This window comes from Diceros bicornis, chromosome 6, assembly GCF_020826845.1.
Source record: "Diceros bicornis minor isolate mBicDic1 chromosome 6, mDicBic1.mat.cur, whole genome shotgun sequence".
In the NCBI taxonomy this organism is placed as follows: Eukaryota; Metazoa; Chordata; class Mammalia; order Perissodactyla; family Rhinocerotidae; genus Diceros; species Diceros bicornis.
Window position 1 is genome coordinate 63,892,144 of NC_080745.1, and position 23,348 is coordinate 63,915,491.

General features: G+C 52.8%; 1 protein-coding gene across 1 annotated transcript; it reads right to left on the bottom strand.

Moving 5' to 3' along the window:
• Positions 1 to 1,819: 1,819 nt before the first annotated feature.
• On the bottom strand, positions 1,820 to 22,587 carry LOXL4 (lysyl oxidase like 4). Its single transcript, XM_058543704.1, has 15 exons — positions 22,519 to 22,587; positions 17,749 to 18,063; positions 16,979 to 17,157; positions 15,868 to 16,073; positions 14,371 to 14,409; positions 14,042 to 14,261; positions 12,965 to 13,148; positions 12,631 to 12,785; positions 11,721 to 11,888; positions 10,504 to 10,666; positions 7,941 to 8,184; positions 6,698 to 6,813; positions 5,590 to 5,726; positions 5,097 to 5,208; positions 1,820 to 3,128 (listed from the first exon to the last, which is right to left on the bottom strand). Exons 2-15 carry the CDS (start codon positions 18,029 to 18,031, stop codon positions 3,058 to 3,060), a joined length of 2,277 nt encoding a protein of 758 aa, XP_058399687.1. The 5' UTR covers positions 18,032 to 18,063; positions 22,519 to 22,587; the 3' UTR covers positions 1,820 to 3,057.
• Between the last annotated feature and the right edge of the window lie 761 nt (positions 22,588 to 23,348).

Sequence of the window (23,348 nt, forward strand, 5' to 3'; positions counted from 1 at the left end):
ACATCCGCCAATCCTCCTCTTTTTTTTGCTGAGGAAGACGGCCCTGGGCTAACATCTGTGCCTATCTTCCTCCACTTTATATGGGACGCCGCCACAGCATGGCTTACCAAGCAGTGCGTCGGTGCGCGCCCGGGATCCAAACCAGCGAACCCCGGGCCGCTGCAGCGGAGCGCGCGCACTTAACCGCTTGCGCCACCGGGCCGGCCCCGAGAGTGCTTCTCCTTTTTGACAGCATTTTAGCTTTTAAGGGCATTGTTACTGGTAACATATAGCCCCATGTTTATTACTCAGTTTTTTTGTAGTCCTCCTATATTTCTAAGCAGTTGCTTTTGTTGTCATTCTGATGCTGTGTACTAGGTGGCTAGTAGCTTAGGCTTTTTTTCAGCCAATAATCAGCCACCTCTAACTTTCAGACTTATCCTTATAACCAGACCCAGAAAAGGGATTTTTTTTTGCCAATACTGAAAGCTGTGGAGTGCTGCTTCGTCTGCCATTAGTAGAGAATGTGCTTTTTAGTGATATTTTTTCTAGTAGTTGGAATTATGTGTACTGGCTGGAGGTAAGATGGCCTGCTGTGGCCCAGCATGGACTACATTGAGTTTGTCCAGATGGGAATCAAATCCTTGGCCATGTCTAAACCATGCCTTCATAAACTGAGCTGTTAGATATTCGAGAAGACAGCTAACACTCTGTTGTGCATACATGTTGCTTCATACACGTTGAATGTTTGAATCCCAGGATCACCTGGAATTTATAGTAGAACAGTACATTCCCCTTGAGTTCTCATATGCTCCCTATGGAGTGAAGGTCTTTGTGAAATAGAAATAAATTAGGCTTCTGCATAGTAAGCTGAGGTTCCTAGCACTTTAGTTTCTCTGAGACTCAAGTATGCCGAGGTGAAAATCTGACATTTTTGGTTCTGTCTGGAATTTGGTGGTTGGTATTCTGTTAACATTCCTCATCTAGTTACAAGTCATGCCAGCCACCAGTCTTCCTACGTCCTTCCCTTTCAACTCAGAGGTGTAACAGCACAACCCTTGTATAGCTTTTTCCAAGAATTAGAACTGGCTGCACCTATCAAACTTGTGATGTGGGCAGCAAGACTGAGACCAGAGCCGGTGGCTGACTGCCTGGCCTGCTTTTTTCTGGCCCTCTTGGAAACTGGATCCAGCAAGAAGCTGTGGGTAACCTCCCTGCCTGAATCTAGTCATCAGTTACCACACGCTCCCCCGCTAGCTGCACATTCTTTCACAGACCATTAGCTGCGTGTGCGAGTATAATGTTGTTACTGTTTGGGAGATATTTGCTAGATCCAACAGGAAATCAGTCCTTCCCTTGTTTACCTAAACTGCCATGCCAAAATATAATGCTCTCTCTGCCTAATGAAGGAGATGAGAGAAGGTAGAGGAGAAGGAAGCAAGTACTTCTTTGTATTTCTAGAGGATACCCAGGGCAGGTCCCTCTTTACTCCCTGTGGAGGGGGTAGCTCTTGTGATGTGGGAGGGGAATACTTTTGTAAGTCTACCTCATATGCTACTGTTCGTATTGGCTTTGCAGCCTCGGTTGTAAAAGTTTACAATCCTTGGACTTTGCCTGCTACCTTGCATCCCTTAACCTTTCCAATCCATGTTTCAGCACTGAGCCTGGGGAGGAAATTGGGAAGCAGACCGAAGGCTAATATCTGATCAGAGAAATGTAGTGGGGCTGTTGTGAGTAGTAGGTGGGCCCCACACATCCTAGCCACCAGCTCAGTGGGAGTGAAAAGGAGTAGAATTACTGTGCTGGGAACTGCAAAGAATCACAGCCGGTCTTATCTTTGTAGCAGTCCATAGTGAGCAACCTTTATTGCATTAGGGTGTCAAACCTGTAAGGATCATCTTTTAAGTGTGTCTAAATGGAGAAAAGATTAAGAATCATGTCCAAGAAGACCATGGGATTTTATACTACCTGAGCAAGAGCATATCACAGCCACATCAAGCAGGGAGGTAGCCTTTCCTAGGTTTAGTCCTTAACTAAATTAAATGTTCCCCCTTCTGACTTATTCCTAGTCTCCTATCCTCCACTCTACCAGACCTGTCTTATTCCTACAGAGGTGAGTGGCTTGTTTGACCAATGTTCTTTCCATTGCAAAAATTTATTCAGTGTAAAGTTCACTCCAGAAACTTGGTTGAGACCTGAAATTTAGGCCAGTCCTGAGATGCACAGTGATCTTGAGGGAGATTGGATTGCCTGCCAGGCATATGGCATGTATTTTTCCTTGGCAGAGGCCCTGGCAGGGCCTGGAGTCCATATTACCCCAGCAGTCTTTCTGCTTGGCCTTCTCTTGCTGTTCTGCAGGAAGGCCCTATCTGGCCACTTTTGCGAATATTGCCCCTTCTCAAGCACTCAGTAACTGGTGGTGTTGGCCCATCAGGACGTAAGGGGATGCCTGAGGCCTAAGCTTCCAGGGATATTAGAAATACCCACATTTGCGGTAGGATAAAGGTAAGAGCACTAAAGAACAGACTTTTAGAGAGTATGACAGGCGAGTTCTAAATGAGGACAGATAAAGCAAGGGACTGAATTTACCAACTTCTCTGCCAGTTGTGACTTTGACACAAGTTGTGTTGCTTTGAGCTCCTTGCAGAGAGCTAACCCCACCGCCTGTATATTTTGGTCCTTTGTCTTCTACTCCTTCAAGACATTTGCAAAGCACCATTTAGATGGGGGACTGGGCCATAGTCCATCCCTAAGGAACTGATTGCTCCTGAACCAGGAACTCTGGGGCAAGATCCAGGGAAGACTGAGTCTCCTTATGGAAGAGAAACTCAGTTTAACAAAGCCTGGAGGCCATAGTCCATAGACCAAAGGCCTTTAGGGGACAGGCCCAGAGCCATCCTGAGGGAGCAGTACCATCCTGGTTTGGTGACTTGCCATCAAAAGGCTTCCTGAGCAGGTTCTTGGTGCCCTTTGGCACTGGCCCCTTTCCCTCTGAGTTAGGGCTCTGTGAAGGGCATGGCTCCAATAAGCTGAGGTATCTGGTGTGTGGGCAGCAGCTGGGGGTGTGCAGTGATGGCTTCAGATGAGGTTGTTCCTGAGACGCTGCTCCTGCTCCAGGAAGAGCTCTGCATTGGCTCGGTATGAATCCCCTGTGGGTCAAAGGAAAACAGGTAAGTACACCCTACCATGGTCTCATCCCTTCCCTGACAACTTTACAAACACACAGATACATTCTGCCCAGCTCATCTTTTACCTCAGGTCAGTCAAGGACACAGATCCCAATCCATTCTATAGAGATAGACCCAACAGGTGTGTAGTTTCAGGGGCATCGGGAAGAATAGGCTATTGAGTGGAAAGGGTTGTGCTGGTTACTCTCCTTTGGCCTCTAGAGATTGTCTCACTCTGGCTCCCTCATCCTCTGGTTTCTGGTTGATTTAGGTCAGTGGAACAATAGCAAGAGATGAGAGGGTGGAAGGAGAGAGAGATTGGGGTATTTCTTCCTCTGGTCTGGCAGTGATTGTCTCCTAGCGCACCCTTTGCCCTTTAAGCCTAAAGGTGAAAAGTTTTCCATTCTTGCTTATCCCTGGATGTCTCAACACCCCTTGTTTCCTTAGTCTTACACCTCTATAAGTAGTCCTTTCATTAAGTAACCTCAGACTCTCATCCAAGTGTGCCTTCTGTTTTCTGTAAGGACCCTGACAGGGGTCAGCACTGCATTATTTTTCTTTACCTCCTCACTCCTGGATTCCTTGCAGCCTGCTGCCAGCATTATGGAGGATCTGCTCTCTCTCTATGTGCAGCCTCAGATCCCAATTCCCGATTCCTCTTGCATTTCTGTCTCATTGAATGGCAGCAAAATCTACTCATCTGACAAACTCAAAACGTTAAGACTGTTTCTTCCTCCTCTTCCCATTCTGTCTTCCATCTGTTGCCAGAGTTATCTTTGAAAACATAAATCTGATCTTTTTGTCCCCCTTGACTGAAATTTGTCAATGGTTCCCAGAAGTCCACAGGATAAAGTCTGTTCTCTTAGGAAGAACCATCATAACCCTCCCTGCAAAAAAACATGAGTGGGTTTGAAGTACAAAGCCCTGTTTTACAAAAGAGAAAACTTCTGAGGTTGAGATTTCCTCACCGTCTCACAGCTAGAAAGTGCTGGAGTTGAATTTGGAACCCAGTGAAGCCTTCTGAAGCCAAATCCTATGCTCTTTCTCCTACTCTTCCCTTCTTCTCTGACTCTGCCCCTCTGAACCCAGCTCAAACATCACTTCCTCTGGAAAACCTTTGCTGGCCTCCAGGTTGTTGCTTTCTCTCGCTGCTTGCTCAGCATTTAGTTCATACCGGTTTGGGGTACTCATAGTATTGGGGTTATCCATTTGCATGTCTGCTTACCGTAGTTGACACTGAGCTCCCCATCTTACTCCCATTTATGTTCCTAGTGCCTGGCATAGTGTTCAGCACAGAAATAGGTCTTAATAAATGTTTGTTGACATTTGCCCCACCCCACCCCACCCCACATATGGAAGTGCGTGAACATGCATCCCCCCATAGCAAATACAAGCATTTTTAAACTTGAAGATGGAGGAATTGCTACCTTTATAAATAAAGTAGAGCAACCACCTCCTCACTCTGCCACCCCCCTCAACTGGATCTTCACTTCTTCCTTTGTCTGATATTGCCAATCCCGCAAGAAGGTCCCCTTCTTGCAAGCAGTGATCACAGCTGGGGGACTTCTACTTGTACCTGTGAGAAAGTCAGCTTAGGACAGAGGCAACTAAGAAAGACCATATGAAAAGGAGGGGGAGAATTAACAGGACTGGAAAAGGAAAATCCTGACATGGCTTGAAGTAACAGGAAAGATTCCAGGACACATGACAGACTGAGTTTACAATCCAAACAGCTTTAAGGACAAAGAGGGATGCAGAAGTAGGTATTGGATGAGGCTGACAGTCTGACCAGTTTGTTCTAGAACTCTACCTGTGAAGATGTCAAAGGAAATTCATCTCTGTTCCGTCCTTAGCCTTTTACAGACATTCAAGTCACACACACGGGTACATTTAGAGCCTCCCAGCCCCCTGGGCCCACAGAGGGCTGGCCCTACAGTAGCTTGCAGTTACCTGTGTGGCAGTTGTGCAGCCAGACCCGGTGCCCGTCATACTTGCAGCGGCACTGCATCATGTTGTTGGAGAAATCTGACTCTGCCACCTCGTTTTTGGGGTTCACAACCACCTAGAGTGAGAGAAGGGGACAGTTGAAAACAGGGAATTTGGCTTCTGAGTTGATAGTGGCTGTAATAATCCTTTACATTTCACGTAGACTTGCACAGTGTGTTTATATTCTTTGCCTCATTAATCCTTACAGTCACTCCAGGAGGTAGGCATTAATGTCCCTGTTTGCAGATGGGGACTGAAGTCACAACTGAGAATTGTCATGACTCAAACCTAGGTCCTCTGGATCCTGATTCGGTGTTCTTTCCCCTATAGCAAACATAGCTCCTTCAAGGGACAGACCTGTCGGATGAAACTCTCTTCCTTCATTTGACCTCAGGGAAGCTTTTGGAACATCTGGAGGAAATGGAGTTCCTATGGGGAATCCCCACAAGCCCCTTACCTGGAAGATATAATCTCCAGGGCCCACGTCTGTGATATCCACCCATTGGCAATCAATGTCATGCCGGTAGGTGTCCCAGCAGCCAACCGTCACTCCCTGTTCCCCAAAGTTGGCACATGCATAGCGCCGCTGCAGTCCTGCAAAGAAGGGTACTGACAGTTATTGAGGCACTGAGTAGGTACTCAGGACCAAGCACTCTGCTAGGTCTTTCATATATTTATCATTTAATCCTCACACCGGCCTTACTAGTTATATGCAATCAGATTAGGGACCTGAGGTTCAGTTAAATAACTTGCCTGAGTATTAGAGCCAGAATTAGAATTAGAGCCTACTAACCATGAATCCAGCACTGTAGCAAACCCCATCTGTGACAGAGATCATTACTTTGGATGCTCTAATGGAAATCCCTGTTGGCCTAGGAAATGTGGTTGGAAGATTCCAGCCCTACTGTGCTAATAGATTTGTCTGTCCATCCATCCAACCCTCTGAAGAGCCAGTGTTTACCATGCCATTCCTAAAGGCTAGAAACTGAGTATGCCCTTGGGAGTTAGACAATCTGTCCCCTCAAAGAACTGAGCAGAGATAAGACAGGTCTGCAACTATTATCCAAAATAGAAAGTGTTAAGCATTTTAAAACTGGTACAAAGTGTGTTGGGAATGCAGAGGAAGTAGAGACCTTATACCTAAGATTTCAGAAGGTAACAAACTGATTTTTTTGTGTATGTGTGAGGAAGATCAGCCCTGAGCTAACATCTGTGCCAATCCTCCTCCTCTTGCTGAGGAAGGCTGGCCCTGGGCTAACATCTGTGCCCATCTTTCTCCACTTTTTTTTACATGGGACGCCGCCACAGCATGGCCTGACAAGCGGTGCATCAGTGCGTGCCCGGGGTCCGAACCCGGGCCGCCAGCAGCGGAGCGTGCTCGCTTAACCGCTATGCCACGGGGCCGGCCCCAGAAATTAATCTTTTTGAATTGCCTTGAGTGCTGACTGTTGTCAGGCCAGAGTCTCCAGGTGCCTGGGGCTGTTGCGCAGGGCAGAGGGGAACATGAGCCCAAAGGGGCCAAGGAATATAACACGAGGAGGATCTGCTGACAGGAAATGACGTACCTGTGGGGCAATTTGTGTCCTCTAGACAGAAGCTGGCCTTGTGCCCCTCAGCCACCTTGGAGCCATTAAGAGTCAGTAGGTCATAGTGGGTGAAGACCTCAATGCTGTGGTAGTGCCTGCAGAAGGGGTAGAGCTGTCAGCCTTGCAGCAATGAGAGAGGGTCCTCTCTGGAAGAATTGGCAGGGAAGATTGAGGCGCTAGGCCCCATCATTACCCAGAGAGGAACGTTATAATAGCAGGGCAGTGCCCTCCTCCCTTCCAAACCCAAGATTAGTGTGACCCATGGCCTACTTTCCCAGCACCTCTGGCCAGGCAGCAAGGCACAGCTGCCCCCATCACTTAGGGTCTTAACACAGGTAAGGAGAGGTAAAAGCTCTGCCCTGGTAGCCTCCAGCAGGCTGGTGTCTCTGGCTTCAAGGCCTGAAGCAGAGGTGGAAGGAAGGGGCACTTCTAGGGACCAGCCTAGGAGCTGAGCGGCTGAGTAGGGGCACTTCCTCCACTCCCTGTCAGCCTGGGCCCAAATTGCTACCATTGTTTCCAATCCAGTTCTAATGACAACTCGGTTCATGTTACAGGGAAAGGTACTTATTATCTTAGGCAAGGCCAAGTCCCAAAGTCACTGCCCATTCCTCTCAACTTTCCCCACCCACGGCTGTGTCCTGAAGAAAAAGAACATTTTTCCATTCTGTCTTTGTCACAGGCATTGTCTCTCCTGCCTGGGCTGGAGATGCCTGGTAGGAAAGAATGCTCATTGTCCCCTGTTAGTACCAGAGTTCATGCTGTTCTTTGGGGACCTTGCTTGGCTGCTGCAGAAACCAGCAAGCTTTTTCTGCAGAGCCAGCACCCTGGATGTATTTTGGGACTCCAGGCTTCTAGGAGTCCTCACTTTACCTGGCTTTTCCAACATAGAAAAATTGTCCAGTATCATTCTAACAGAGACGAACTCTGCTGGCAATGACTGCTCTGTTGGATGTTGCTGTGGGAAATGGACCCCATGAGCACCATCAACTTGGGTACATCTGGGGCAGGCAAAGGAGTGATGGAGAAGGCAGGTTGATCTCCTAGGAGTCTCTATTACCTCCTGGAGGCAAGGCCAGTAAAGTGGCTGGGAAGGAAGACTCTTACCCAGAGCATACACTCCTTCCAGGAAAGTCTGCTTGGGGCCAGGGAAAGACCAGACTGGTTTGGTCCCCTGGACCCTGTTTTTTGTCCCTCTAGAGCCAAAGCATGAGTGGGCACTAACCTGTGGCACTGGTGCCAAATCCAGCCGTGGCGTCCTGTCTTGGGGCGGAAGTCGGCCCGGCCCAGATTGTAGATCTGTGAGGAGAAGCGCAACAGGCGCCGGTGTCCGTAGGGCCAGTCCATGCGGTCAGCAGACTGGGAGAGGCAGTTCTCCTCATGCGCACAGTACAGCAGGCTGAGCGGGCGGTCCTCCAAGTAGGCTGTCTCCTGCACTAGTTGGGCGTTCATCACGAGGTCTGGAGCACCTGGGCCACAGGGGGCACGGTGCGGATGCAAAAGGTAAGGGAGCCGTTTTTGCTCCTTTGCCCCCAGACCAAGCTCTTTTGGAGCGCCCCAGAAGAGGAGGGCAGTTTAGGAGTCAGGAGACGTGAGTTCTAATAAAGGAATGATCTATTGCCTTAACCTGGGAGGCAGCTAAAGTGTCACAGTTAAGCTTGCTGGCACTGGAGCCGGGCCGCCTAGGTTCACGTCTTGGCTTAATTTCTGACTGCATCATTAACTGGCTCTCTGACTTGCTTAACCTTTTTGTCTCTCATTTTCCTTATCTGTAAGATGGGGATGATGATAATATTAATGCGATAATACCTGTAACATGCTTAGATCATTATCTGGCCTGATGTAAGCCTGCAATTGATGTAACCTAGTATTTCTTTTGAAAAATGCTTCTCAGCCTATAAGTGCCTCTCTGGAGCCTGCCTCAGTAAGCTCTGCTGATGTCTAACTTGGTTACCTCAGCTCAGCCACTCTTTTTCCCTGGGCCTCAGTTGGTTCAGTGTAAGGGGCGGAGGGTGCGGGCTGGGGGGGAGAGCTGGAAGAGTCATCTCTGAGCCTGCTCCTGAGCTCTGCTGTTCTAGTCCGTTCTGCTGCAGTTCCTAGGCCTGTACTTGCTCCAAGATTCCTGTTCTAACCTGATTACTGTCATGGGTGTTCATACCAGGGCATCCTGTGCATTCTTCTCTGAGTCATTGTGGACATTTCTGGTGCTTCTCTGTACATAAAAATCCAACATGCTGGAGCCTGTGTCTCAACAGGCTGCTCAGTGCTTCTCCTGTTTCCTTCCTGTCACAGGGGCTCTTACCCTCCTCGGAAGCCACATGCCTCCTCTACCATTGCTAGCCCTTGCGTGTGTCAGCACAGAAAGGTGGAGATCTGCAGCTGTTGCCGCGTAACATCAAGAGAGAAAAGTTGCCTGTTCTCAATGCTTGTTCGTGCAAAAACAAGGTTACAGTCTAGACCTGTGGCAGAAGCCCCATATGCGTGAGCCTGTGTGCTGACAGTGGTGAGATGGGAACCCTGGTTGACTTCAGCAGCTGGGAAGCGAGGGTGGAAGCAGGGCTTGGCTGGTTTGCTATATTGTATAGCCTGTACTATGACTAGATGCTCTCGAAATTCCTGTGGTATATTTTGTGAGTGGGCCAGGGTGTGCCCACTCACAAACCCTAGAGTTCCTGTGGAAAAGAAGGAGAGCTTTCAGAGAGAATGAGAAGAGGAGAGAGTAAAGGAAAGAAAGAAATGAGAAAAACCACAGAGGAGAAATACGGATGGCCACAGAGGGGCAGGTTGGCTGTCTGCTCGGCCATTGTGAAGCATCGAATTTGTTCAGGAGGAGAGCTGCCACTCCAGGCAGTGGAACAGGGAGGGGGTACAAGGTTCCCAGGAAGGGGAGCAGACCCCCAACGTGCTGTGAGCCTTGGTGCTGGGAAGGCCCACTGGGATGCCCCATTACCCTGCAGGAGAGGGTATGCGGTAAGGGCTCTGTGTTCTTCCAAGGTGCACTGGACAGAGAGGAAGCCCTGAAGCTTGCTGACAAAGGTTAAGGATGTCTTGGCTTTGAGGCTTGGCTGGGAAGAAGGTCAAGTGGCCACTAGGGTTGGTGCCAGCCTGCAGCCTTTGGACTGGATATAGTTATGTTGGCACAGATCTGGTTGGCAGATGTCAAACAGAGATGCTGCTGCCCTGAAAATCTGGGTTTGTGGGGCAGATCGATGCCTCAAAATGGTCTTGTCCTAAAGCCTTTGGGGTAAATCCCACAGCTCAGGATAAGAATACACAGTGGAGCCTTAGGCCCCGTGTGTCCTCACATTTATATACCCTTTACAACAGCCTTCAAACTCTTCATACTACAAACCACAGTAAAAAATGTATTTTATGTTGGTACCTAGTACACACATATATAATTCCAAGAAAAAAATACTACTCTTATTAAATGTAACACGTTCTGTTGTTTTCTCTTCTGTTTCACTTTTTTTAACCATTGGTCATGACATGAAAGTTGAAAAACACTATTGTACAGCCTTGTGTTTTCACATATTCCCTGGTTTAATTCTCACAATAACTCCATGAGAGGGGCAGGGCAGGGTTTGTATTCCCCCTGTGACACACATAGCTGGTAAATGGCCGAGCTGGGGCTCCAAGTCCAGCCTTCCTCCTCCTCCACCCCGCCAACCTTGGAGCTGGGACCAGCACTTGGGGCCCTCCCTGAGGACGGGAGGTGCGGGCTTGCCGAACTGGGGGATCCTAGGCCTGCCTGCCCCACAGGCCCCGTGGGCCCTCCCGTTACTCACTGTGTGTGCAGGAGACTCCGGCTGAGAAGCGCCCCATGCCATGGGAGCAGTGCACTGGCCCGTGCCTTTGACACTGCTGCAGGGCCAGCTCTGTGCCTGAGCAGCGCACCCCGCTCATCACCACTTCTCCGGCCCCTGGCGTCCCCTGCCAGTACCAGGTGTCCTAAGAAAACAACCGGCATCACCCAGTCAGGGCTGAGAGGAGCCTTTGGAGTCATCTCCTTTGACTCCCATTGAGGCTAGGACCCTGTCTGACCACCCCCACCAGGCTGTGCCCAGCCTTGGCCTGAAAATCTTTAGTGATGGGACAGTCCATGCCACTTTGGACCCCTCTGATATTAGAAATTTCTTCCATGTATTGAGGCAAAAGTGGCCTCTACCACTGGCCCTGCCCCCTCACTCTCCTACAATTGGAAGAGGATGGTCCTGTTCCCTTCCTGCCCACCCAGGTGGCCTGTCCCATTTCCCCAGCTGTTCTTCATACAGCCCCAGATGGTTGGTTGTGCTCAGGGTTGAGCCCAGTTCTCCAGGTGAGGTGTGGCCAGCATTGCCCGGCAGGCCAGTGCAAGTGCAGTTGAAGAGATTTCTCCATCGCAGCCATGCCCAAGGCCTCTTGACTTTGTTTCCTTAATATCTTTTGAATCCATCCACTTATTTCCCCCAGGACTGCCACTAGCCTGGCCCCAGCCAGCATCATTCTCACCTGGGCCACTACAGCAGTGTGTTTCCTTGTATTCATGTTAGTCTCTACCCAAACTGTTTGCCAAACAGCAAGGAAGAAATCTTGTCAAAATCTGGATTGCAGGCTTTGAATGGTCTCGTCGCTGCCTCCTTCCCCACCCTCACGCTCCACACCACTTGGCCTTGATAGCCACACTCCACTCTTGATCCCTGATTTCCTCAACCGAATCAAGCTTCATTTGGCCACAGGGTTTTTGCATGGGCTGTTTCTTCCTCCCCCATCTCATCTGGCTACCTTCTATTCATCTTTCCCATAGACACAATGATGTGCCTGTTGTGTGAACTTTTATTAATGGCTGCCTCCCTCACTTGACTGACTCCTCGGTGAGGCAGGAACTATGTCTTGTTCACTGTAGTATCCTCAGCACCCAGCATTATATTGGCCCGTAGTTTCACTCAATAATGAATTGTTGAAGGAATGAATGAAGGGTTAGCAGCGTTAGCACAGGAGGTTTTGGAGCAAGACAGGGACCTACCTTGATGGCGTGGTTGGCAAAACCCAGGCCGAGCTGTCGGCAGGCCACCATGGCTTCAGTGAGCCCCCAGTGGTCACTGCACACGGACCCCCAGCGTCGGACCCCATTCACCTCCACCTGCACCTCCACCACACCCTCCACGGGGCTGCGCCCACCAGCCAAGCGCACCTGCAATGGTCAGAGGTGTGTCAGGAGCAGGGCAGCCCTAGGAGGGGAGAACGCAGGACTGCTAGCCCTGAGACCTGCCCAGGCCAGTTCACTGTGTGGCCCTGGACACAATGCTCCCCTTCTCTGGGTTTGTCTTCTCCTCTGTAACTCGAGGACATTTACTAGATAGTCTCTGACGTCTCTACCCACTAGAGAAATCTGACTCAGTGTGCCTGCACCCAGGGCTCTTGCTCTGGTACTTGCCCTCCTCCTACCTGAAATCGTCCCATTTACAATGATCTTATGAGACAGTTAATCCCATCTCACAAAAGAGAGAACCAAGATCAGAGACACGAGTGATTTGCCCACGGTCCACGTTAGCATGACACTTCAACTCTGACCATCCCACACAGCCTCTCCAATGCCACTGCCTATCACTGACAGCCCTTTGGCCCCCTGCCCCAGGCACCTTCTTTCTCAACTTCACAGGGGACCCAAGAGAGTGTGGTGGGAGAGTGCATATACCTAAGAGTCCCCGTTGCCTTCTGCCATCTCTGAAGGCCAGAACCTGGCCTTGAGGGGATGTGGACCAGACCAGGGGAGACTCAGGGAAAGGACAGGGCTTTCCAGGCTGGCTCCAAGGGAAGGCAGAAGTGCTAGCCACCTCTCATGATCCCTTCCCCACTGGCTTGATGCTGTGTCCTGAGGCTATCTCAGGGCCTCCCAGGCCCCAGCCTGAGGCCATGCCCAGACCTGAGCTCACCTGATTCTTGAAGTCCATGTTAGGGATGTTGCACCTGACGGCAGCATCATTCTCATGTTGGCAACCATTCTGGGACCCTTCCAGGGAGGGGCAGTCACCGAGGGTTCGCTCATATCCCCTGCAGCGCACCTCACTCAGGTGGATAGGCCCCAACCCTACAGGGGGAAGGAGAGAGGTACCATGTTACATTCCACCTCTGTAGCCCCACACCTGTGGCTTCCCCTCCCCAGAGGGGGAGAACTTCTGACCTGGGCTCTGGCATCCCAGGGCCACCAAGAGATGGACCAGTGGCACATCTAGGCCCTCCCACCCCACACCAGGCCTCCTCACTCACCTTGGCCCAGCCGGGCTCCAAAGAGGACCTCTTGAGCAGAGCCGAAGCCAAGCTGACGACACACGACACTGGCGGAGATGAGATTCCACCCGTGGTCACAGACTGTACCCCACTGGTGGTTCATGAGCACTTCCACTCGGCCCTCACCCACTTGGGCCCCGGAGCGGAGGCGCACTCTCGTTTCCTGCTGGGAGAAATCCAGCTTCAGGGAGGGCTGAGGAAGAGGCAGGGGCTGAGCCACCGCAAAGGGAACTCAGGCAGGGCCCCATCCAGCTAGGCAGAGCCAACGACCAGAGCCAGTCCCATCTCTGACTGCCCACAGCTATTGCCTTGAATAAGCTATTTTTCTCAACCTCCCTTTCTTCAGTGATCAAGAACTGCCACAATAATAACAGTAATAACAAATTCCAGCTCTAATGAAAGTCTTAGGAGCTGGGGTCCCTGGGCTTTACCACCCTCCTAATCTAGGCAAGTCCCTTCCTCTCGCCCTGCCTCAGCTTCTTCTTTGTCCTTTGGGACTGAACTAGATCAATTCTTCCCCAGGAGATCTGTGGGATGATTTTAGAGATGCACAGGGACATGGTATTAGTTAAAGTGATTCATGTAGTGGGGAAGTTATTTCCATTTGAATTCTCTTCCACTCCTTCCCATTTCATGGAGGAGACCATCTCACTGTGGTGCCGCCATGTCTGCCAACACCTCACCAGCGCTTGCTCACTCATTCCTTTTTATAACAAAGGGCCAGGCTCATGGTCAATACCTTCAGCCCTCCATGGGATGTAGCTACAATGTAATTACTGTTTTTATAGTTACCTTCTATTCATGGCCCGTGATGTCAGCTTTCCATTTATGGTAGGGTTATAAACAGTTCCTTTTAAATAGATTCCAAGATTCTACCATTCTGTGATTCGCTCTCCTCCTCCCAGTCTGAACCAACGCCTCCTTGATAGGGGTGGTTCATCCCTCCTCTCCTGCCTGTCTGGGAGAACCCCTCCCCCCAGACCCGCCCCATGGGACAGGGTCCTGCTGAGAGGGGGCCTGTGCCTCCAGGCCGGGGTGCAGGCCCCTCGGACCCACCTCTGCCTGGGACTCCTTGCGCTCAGGCTTCGCCTTCGAAGGGCGGAAGCGGGGCCCTGCTACACAGCTGACCACAGTGTGCATGCCACCTGGGCAGGCCGGCTGCAGCTTGCCCTTTGCTGGTGCCACCTGCACCTGGCAGTTGGCCATGTGGGGCTCTGTCCCCAGGCAGTTGACCCGGTGGATCCAGAAGGAATTCTTCTTTGTCAGGCTCTGCAGCCTGGAAGACAAGGGAGACTGAGGGTGGGGGAGGGGTTGAGGGAAGCGCTCAGGACTCAGGGAGAGCAAGGCATCGGGGAGGGGAGGGGAGGGAAGGTGCCGCTCCTCACCTAGACGTGGGATCCTTCATCTTCAAATTCCAGACTTTCCTGGGGTGGGAGAAAACAGGTGGGGAGTGGAGTGGGTGCAGAAATCCTACCCCTTGCCACCCTGGCTCTTCATAGTTGTCCTTGAGTTTGCACCAGACTTCACAGTTTGTAAACTTGTTCACAAATCTTATTTCAGTGCTGAGCTTCACAGCAGCTCTGACAGGGTGGCCACCTCACAGATAACGATGATCTCCATTTTACAGGGAAGGAAAGCGGGGCCTAGCCAGTCCCTCGAGTAGTACCAAACTGGGGTCTCTTCTGCACTGGGCTGCCCCTGGGGCAGGCAGCTCCAAGCTTGCCCTCTCCCAGTCCCCATGAAGGGAAACCTTTAGGGAATGCCCAGGGGAAGGGACCCAGGGGAAAGGTCCTCTGGGGACAGGTGGAAGTTGAAGGCCTTGCTGGCAGGGGCTCCCCACCAAGAGACACTGCCTATAGAGACACGAGGCTATAATCAGGGCTGCCCACCTCATGGGTGATGGGCAAGTCAGCCAGGCCCAGATGTGCAATTACCAGGCAGTGGGGAGTCAGGGACCCACATCCCAGTCATCCTCAAGGATGGAGCCACATGGCTGGTCTTAGGGACCAGGGTCATCTAAGTCCGGGACACAGGAGAGAGCGACTAAAACTGATTGGGGGTGGGAGAGGGTAGATGACTCAGATGTCCTGTGGGAGATTTCTCCCTTGATGAGAAATGCAGTTTTCACTGACACAGAGCTGGTAGGACTGTGACTGGTCATCATTTACAGGCTGATGCAATCTTGTGACAGTTCTGTCACGTTTCGGACAATATTTTTACGTCACCTCTCCCAAATGTTGCCCCACTCCACGCCTTGCTTACACGCAACCCAGTCAAAGCCTGGCATGGATCGGAGTTGAGGAAGTTCACTGGGGCAAAGTTGAGATAATTCCCTGCGGATTGAATAATTGAGGCCTCACAACTAGTCACTGGCAGAGCTGAGACCAGAACTCAGGTCGTCTATCGTCATGGGCACCACTGTAAGTATCTTCAGTAAAGTCTAGTTTTTTAATAAAGGATACAGTTTTACATTCGATTGTTTTCATTTGGGGAGTATTCTGTACTATAGTCAATTCTTTTTATATGATTGGCAAGTACAATGTTTATATTCTGACTGTTTCTAGGTATTTCCCAGGGTCTTGAAGTTCATCCTCACTCTCCTCTTAATTATTCTGAGGGACCCATAACCCAGGAAGTCCAGGCACATTCCTCAGTTGGGCCTGTTTCCTTCCCAATCCCAACACCTACTGAATGCCCTGCCATAGACACCCACCCCCGCCAATCTCACTGAACTCTGCAAGGTCCCACATGTCACACACACACACACACACACACACACACACACACACACAGGTACACTCACACATGCACGCGCACACACACTTAGCCACTGCCCCACTGCCCCACCTCCCCTGTGGCCCTCTGCCCAGCCGTCCTCCTACCTATAGTAGTGGCTGTCGACAGGTGCCTCGCTGGGGAAGCCCAGCATCCCGCACACCACCCTGCTGTTGTTCCTGGTCCAGTCCTGGTCACACACCTGCCGCCAGTGGCCCTCGTACTTCACCTCCAAGGCTCCCTCGGTGACGGGGCTGCGCCGCTTGGCACTGGCCAGGATGGGCTTGAGCCGCACCTCCTCCAGCCGCCGGCCCTGCAGGGTACGCCATCACCGTGGGCCCCAGGATCCCTGCCCCTGTGGAGCCCACTGCAGGTCTTCACATGGGAAAGCTGGGTCTCAGAGTGCTTAGAGATCACTCCACCCAGCCCCCTTATTGCACAGGCTAGGAAACTGAGGCCCAGAGAGGGGGAGGCATTCATCGAAGGCCAAACTGTGAGCACAAGGCTGAACCTCAGTTTGTTTAGGGTCCTTTCCTCAACTCTTGAGAGAACCAGGCAGATCTGTGCCCTCCTTGGGATCAGGATGGGAGCCCTTGGAGTTAGGGAGGCTTCCATTGAGCATAGAGAGACCTTCTTCATGCCACCCTGGGGAGAGCTGGAGATGGGCACAGACCAGCTACTTGAGACCACCAGCAGGATCTTTTGGCCCACAAGACCCCCGACCCTAGCCCTGAGGTGACTTAGACCAGTGCAGAGCTGCCCATCATGGCCCACCGCATTTAGTGGGCCAGGGCCAGCTATCCTCTGTCCCTGGCAGCAGAGGGTAGGAGCCAGAGACCTGCCTTGCCTGCTTCTGTTGTTTGGCTTGGGCTGTTTCTAGCTTGGGGTTGTTTGTGCTGGGAAGAGGCAGCAATTGTGGCTGGGCCCTGTGGGTAAGGCAGCCCCTTGCCCCCCTGCTGCCTTCCTGATGGGGAGCAGCTTCAGGGATTCCCAGCAGGCCCAGCCTCTGATTCCCTGGCCTGCCCTACCTCAAGCTGGGGCCCTCTGTCCATGCACCTGCTCCAGGCCACCAAAGGAGTCAGGGCCCCAGGGATGCTTCTCAAACCACGCTCTGCTCCCTTTCCCCTCCCTCCTCTTCCAGGTTCATCACCTGGAGGCTTTCTGTCCCCTGACCGTTGCAACTGTCAGCTCAGGCCAAGGCCTGAACAGCCTCCTCACCTGGGGCCCGAGGGCATTGGAGACCTTTTCAGAAAGATAGCCTCGCTGGCGCTGGGGGTTGCACACCACCCCGACGTCCTCTGAGTGGCTGCAGTCACTAACGCCCCAGCCATTAGACCCGCACTGGTCCAGGGAGCTCTCTGTGCCCATACAGCGCACATTGTCCAGCCAGATGGGTCCTGTGGGGGAGGGGATGGGTGATGCTCGGGGACAGACATGGAGAGGCAAGTCATGGGCTCTGCCTCCTGGATAGGACCCCCACAGTTATCAACTTTCCCCTTCCAAACCCTGAGTAGAAAGTGGGGGTGGGGGAAAAGAGTTGTTTCTCCTGGGATCTTGGTATCTGCAACCCTGCCTACTGCCTCTTCTTGGCATTAGGTCCTGTAGCACCTGTTTTTGGAAAATGCTGGATAGGTCTAGTAATTAGACCTACCTGTTGACCCATTCATCCTTCCATTCATTCACTCAACATTTGCTGAGCAAATGTTAATTGTGTTAATTAACTGTGTTAATTGCTATGTTCAAGGAACTTAGAGTTGAGTGGTGGTGATGGTTGTGGCTTCATTGCAAGCAAGAATGGGAGGGTTGGAGCAGGGATCATTTGCAGCTGGGGCACTCAGGAAATGCCTCATGAAGGAGGTCATTTGAGCTGGGTATTAAAAGATGGGTGAGAGTCTGATGTGTTCTGTTGGAGCCTCAGTGAGCCCACTCCCTGAGAGAAGCCTGTTGCCATCTTCTTGTCATCGTGCTGGGCAGCACCAGGCACTCACCCTCCCCTGGGCCATACTTGGCACTGTGGGCCCAGGTCAAGGCAGCCTGAAAGCCCAGCTGGCGGCAGGCCACTGTGGCTTCCTGGAGAGCGAAGTTGTCATCACACACGGTGCCCCACTGGCCCTGGTGCAGCACCTCCAGGCGGCCCTCCTCTGGCCTGCCCTCTGGGCCCACCAGCCGTAGCTTCCTGGTGCCCAGTGACTGGGGCCTGCTGGGAGGGGCCTGGCCCAGCAGCAGGAGCAGCAGGAGCAGGGAGGGGGTGGCTGGTGGGGACCACGTCATGATGACTTCAAGGGCAGCTGGGGTCGAGGCACCTGGAAAATGAGTAAATATGACAATGATCATCACCTCTACCCTGACCTCAGGCCTCTTCTGCTGGCAGAGACAAAAGAAGGCAGGGCCCCTCCAAGTGTGTAAGTGTGCGTGTGTGCACCCACATGTGTGTGTGTGTACAGTGGCACTGACAGAGTCTGGGCTCTGAGATTAGTCAATTTGGTTCAAACCCACCATTCTTTGGCCATGTGACCTTGAGGAAGTTTAAGATTAACCTTACTGAGCCTCGATCTCCTCATCTGTAAAGTGGGGATAATAAATAAAATCCTTGTCTCACAGTGTTGTTGTGAGCATTAAATAAAACACTGCCTGTAACTGCTTAGCACAAGCCTATCACGTGGTAAGTGCTCCTCAAATAGCTATTCTTGATACGTCTTACATGTAGGTAGAGGGGGCGGCCTATGCTTTGAGTCATAGGGGAGCTCCCAGGGGTGCCCTTAGATTCAGAATATCTACCCCAGGGGCACTGCCCTCATGATGGTCCCAGCACCGTGGCCACCCTCCCCGTGGAAGGCACATGGAATGCTGGAGCGGAAACGGTCATTTGTGGGGGTCTAGGCCTCTGCCGCTCATTTGCTGTGTGGCTTGGGCAAGTCTCAAACTCTCCAGGTCCTAATTCCTTATTTCCAAAGTGAGGAGATTGGAGCAAATATTGTCTAACATCTCCTCCCACTCAGATAGTCTGTGATATCCTTGGGCTCTTGCTCTAGGTCCATCTGGGGGTGTGATTTGTACACCGATTCAACCAGCGTTTTTGGAAATCTTGCTTCAGGCCAATTATTAGGCCCGGTGCTGGGACACAGAAGTGAAGACATTGAGCACTACTCCCTGCCCTCACAAAGCTCAGGGAAGAGGTATCAGGGAAGGCATTCAGAGAAGGGACACTTAACCTGGGCCTTGCCAGATGAAGAAGGGTTCTCCTGGGTAGAAAAAGGCATTACAGGTAAAGAGAACAGATGGGTAAAGGAGGAAAGAGGGAAAGAGGTGAGTTGGGCAAAAGCAGGAAATGCCCTCTCTTAACCCTGTGCTGCAGTATTGGGGGCTGGGAGGGGACAGCGGTGGAGGGACAGGCTGGGTCCAGATGATCAAGGGCCTGTGCACCATGCGGAGGGTTTGTCCTTCATCCTGTAGGAAGTGAGGAGCCATCGGCGGGTTTTAGGCAGTGGCCATACACCAGAGAGAGGGCTCCTGTCTCCAGGGATCTTTGGGTCCTTAGAAGCGATGAGGTCGGGGGCTGGTCCTCTCCCCCTCGTACATTAACAGCCTTGGTCCTGGGAGCAGGGTGGAGGGAGCATAGCGGAGAGAGTCATAGCTGGTTAGAGCTGTCGAGTGTCTGCAGCTGCCAATGTGGAAGCTCCTCCATGCCAGGTTCTGCTGCTGACAGGGAGCTGAGGCCGGCCGGACACAGTGGATGGAGAGAGTTGGGTCTTTGGCTCCCTCTTCAGTGCTTGAGTCTTAAGAGAACTCGTTCAGGGGAGGCCCCTCCCCCTTCCACGGTCACTGCTGCCCTCGAGGGATTGCATAGCTGATCAGTCTCAGTAGGGGGCGTCTCACATGGCCGCCTGCCACTCCCTTCCCTCTGGCTGGTGTCTGGCTGAGAAGCACTCTGCACCTCGCCAATCCTCCTGCTTTGGCAAGCCCAGGGCTGGGTTGAGTGGGCTCCTGAAAGTGCACCAGATGGGCTCAGGAATGAAGCTCCACGGGCATGAGGACTTTGTGTTGTGTCCCCAGTGCCCAGAATGGTGCCAGGTATGTAGGTGGCACCCAGTAAATGTCCACAGCTGCACAGATGAAGGTGGCATAGCACAGTGCTTAAGTGTCCAGACTGGGAGTCAGGCCGCCTGGGTTCACATCCCACCTCTGCCAATTAGTTTCTGGGTGGTCTTAGGCAAGTCATTTAATTTCTCAGTGCCACCATTTCCCCCTCTGTAAAATGGGGATAATAATAGCACCTACCTCATAGGACTCTTGTGAAGATTAAATGAATGAATACATGTTAAACCCTTAGAAGAGCCAGCTCTCAGTTGACAGTTAACTATTATTAACAACAACTATTAACAGCTACTATAGAACCATTGGTCTAGGTCCCAGCCCCTCTTTGGATAAAGAAGGAATGGAGGCCACGTCCTAACTCAACAGCAAGGCCCCGGGACCCCTCTTTGCGACATTCTCCAGCTTTGCCTCTTTTCCCTCTGAGCCCAGGTTCTCTTCTCTCCACTTCCGGAGACTGTGTTGCCTCCTCCCCATTCTCCCTGCTGAAGTCTCTTCCCACCCTGACCTCTCCTGCACTTCCTTTCCAGACTTAAACACTTTCGTCATGTCTCTCCCCACTCGTGAGCCTGTGAGGGCTCCCGGCTGGCTGTCACCACGAGCAGAGTGCTCTCCACTGCTTGGGATGTCCCCATTCCCTCCTCCATGCACCCCTAAGGAGGAGGTGGACAACTAGGGACTGAGCCAAACCGAAGTCACTGTGGTTATGACCTTCCCCAGGTGACAGGAGAGGATGGGAATGATTGGGCTCAGGGCCCTCCAACTGTTAGGACCCAGTGGTCACATGGGGTCTGGCCTGAGAGACAACCCTGCTCCCTGTCCCCATAAGTCGGGATGCTCCTCATTCTGCCACCAAGCTGTTCTGTGACTAGAGTCAGGTGCTTCCTCTCTCTCAGACTCAGGTGCAGCACCTCTGAAATGAGCACTATCTGTGACATGCTCCGATGGGCCATGGGGTGGGCCAGGCAGGTCTGTGTCTGGCTGTGCCCGACAGCCCCACAGCACTGCGGACGTCTTATAAGAGGCTGTGGACAGTCCTGGGCCAACAGACTGCCTCCCCTCCAAGGGCCTCCCTGGAGGCAGGGGTGGGCTTCTGCGGCAGGACCCTGGTGCCAGACAAGGGCTGCTCCCTTCTATGAAAGCTGCCCAGGAGATGGATGGGCAGTAGGAGGAACCGAGAGTCAGATAAGGGAGAGCCCCTCTTCTGAGCCTTCCCACCACTGCAGGTCCCTTAATAGCTTTTGCTCACACCAAACTCGTCCCCTCACATTCCTCACACAGATCCTTCAATTCCCAGCCTCCAAGCCTTTGCCCTCACTGTTCCTTCTACTTGGAGGACCCTTTCCCTCTATCTCAGATTGCGAAATTCCTCCACATCTTTCAACACCCAGCTCTAATGCTACCCCTCCATTAAGCCCTTCCAGGCTCCACCTTCCTAGCACTTGGTGTGTTTGCTTCCTGTCTCCACACCAGTTTCCACAGTGTCTCCTCATAACTGTTCCCGCAGCACTGAGCACAGAGGAGAGGACCAGGCTGGGAAGGAAACTGCCTTTTCCCAAGTGAAGCAGAAGGGGTCAGCGTGAGGGGAGGGAAGGCTGGAGTGGAGGGAAGGGATGTTAATAATAATTATTATAAAAATATTTCTTGACTACTTATCTCTACTTTACAGATGAGAAGATGAGGCCCAGAGAAGCTAAGTAACTTGCCTCGCCAGGATTCAAACCCAGGCAGCCTGCTCCAGAAGCTAGACTCTCAACCATGAGAGAGATGGATGTTGGAGGAGGGGGAAGAAGGAAGGGAGGCAGGGAGATGAATGAAATTCCACCTTGTTGCTGGTTGATTTATGACCCAGCTGTGGAGTGAGGGCACTGGGGTGAGTGCCAGCCCTGAGTGCAACCAAGTGACAGATCCAGGACCTGCCAGCTTGAAGCAGAGAGCACCTGGTCCGGGTGCTACCAGGGGACTCTGGCACCTGGCCTGACCAGGCCCCCCTCTAGGGAGGGCTGGAAATACCCACGGGCATTCAGGAGAGGGCAGCAGGGCTGCTGAGCTGGTGGGCACCAGCCTCGGGATCACCCGAAGCCCCTTCCCTGTAGCTCTTTGGGGATGGGGCAGGGCTTCCCCTCTCAGCCCTGATACCCTCCCTGGGACCACTGATTATGGTGACCTGAAGCAGTGCCAGCAAATGGGCTCTGAGCTCTACCTGTCCAGGCATAGGACTTGTAGAGGTTGAAGCCCTCTGCCCACCCTCCATCCTCTGCCTTCTCCCCCACCCCCAGCATAATCAGCTTTGATCTGTTTAGTTGGAGAGCCTGGCTTTACTCGGCCTCTTTGTCCCCCAAGTCACAAGGGTGACATCTGAACCCACCTTGCCCCTTCTGCGTCCTCCGTGGGGGAGCAGGCAGAGAAATGGTTACACTCAGTGTGCTCACAAACAAGACACGCAGACACCCCGTAGGCCAGGGCGCACCACCCTGGGTGGGCCTTGGGCCAAGCTCCCCAACTTGGTCACTTCCACTGGAAGCAGGTTGATGAGCGACTAGGGGGCTAGGTTAACTGTCCATGGGGCCCCCATCCTTCCCAGGCCCCAGCCTTCAGGAACCCTCAGAGGCTTGCAGACCCACAGAGAGACATAAGTCGGACAGACAGGACAGCAAGAGACAGACCTGGGGCCAGAGGCCAGGCGGAGGCTCACCAGCTGGAGCGCAGGCGTCCGGGGCTGGGACTGGGTTGTCGAGGCCAAGCAGCGCTAAGCGGCCTCCTGGAGAGCCCTGGGGCCCTTTTATCCAGCTGCCGCCCGCGGGCGCCCCCCACCCAGCCGGCCGGGAGGAGGCCCCGTAGGCCCCGCCCCCGGGCGGACCTGGACGAGGCGAGCGCCCGGCCGGCCCCTCCGCTCCGCGCCCCCGCGGGGACGTGTGCCAGGGTGCCCACCCGCAGCCCGCCAGAGTCCGCCGCCTGCTGGCCCGGGAAGTCCCGGGCTCGCAAAGTAGCGGGGGGTCGAAGGGGGGCAGCTGTTTTCCGTGGGAGAAACTGGCGCCTGCGGCAGGAGGGACTGTGGGAGGCTCAGAGTTCCCGGGAGAGCGGCGGCTGGGCGCCAGCGGGTTGCGTTTGCCTGGAGCGCTGCTGTTGCCTCGTGAGTCCCTGTCTGAGGTGCAGTTTCCTTCTCTGCAAAACCGGGTGATACGCCCCCCTCCCCCGAGTTGACCTGGGGATTACATTAGTGAGTCCTGGGAGGTGCCGGTGCCACAGCACAGCACCCTTCATAGGGGAGGGCCTCCCTGTCAGAGGGCCCCAATCCCTCGAGCTTGGTTACTTAGCACAAGGCAGAACGCTTTCTAGGGGGCGGGCAGGGGGCCGAGGGGGCTCGGTTCAAACGAGGTCCGGATGGTGTGGTGCAGGTGTGCTCTCTCCATCTGGAGCAAAAGGTGGTCCTCTCCATTGCCCTGGTCCCTCCAAGCTTACTGAGTACTATGTGGGCGTGAGGCCTCTGTTCTGC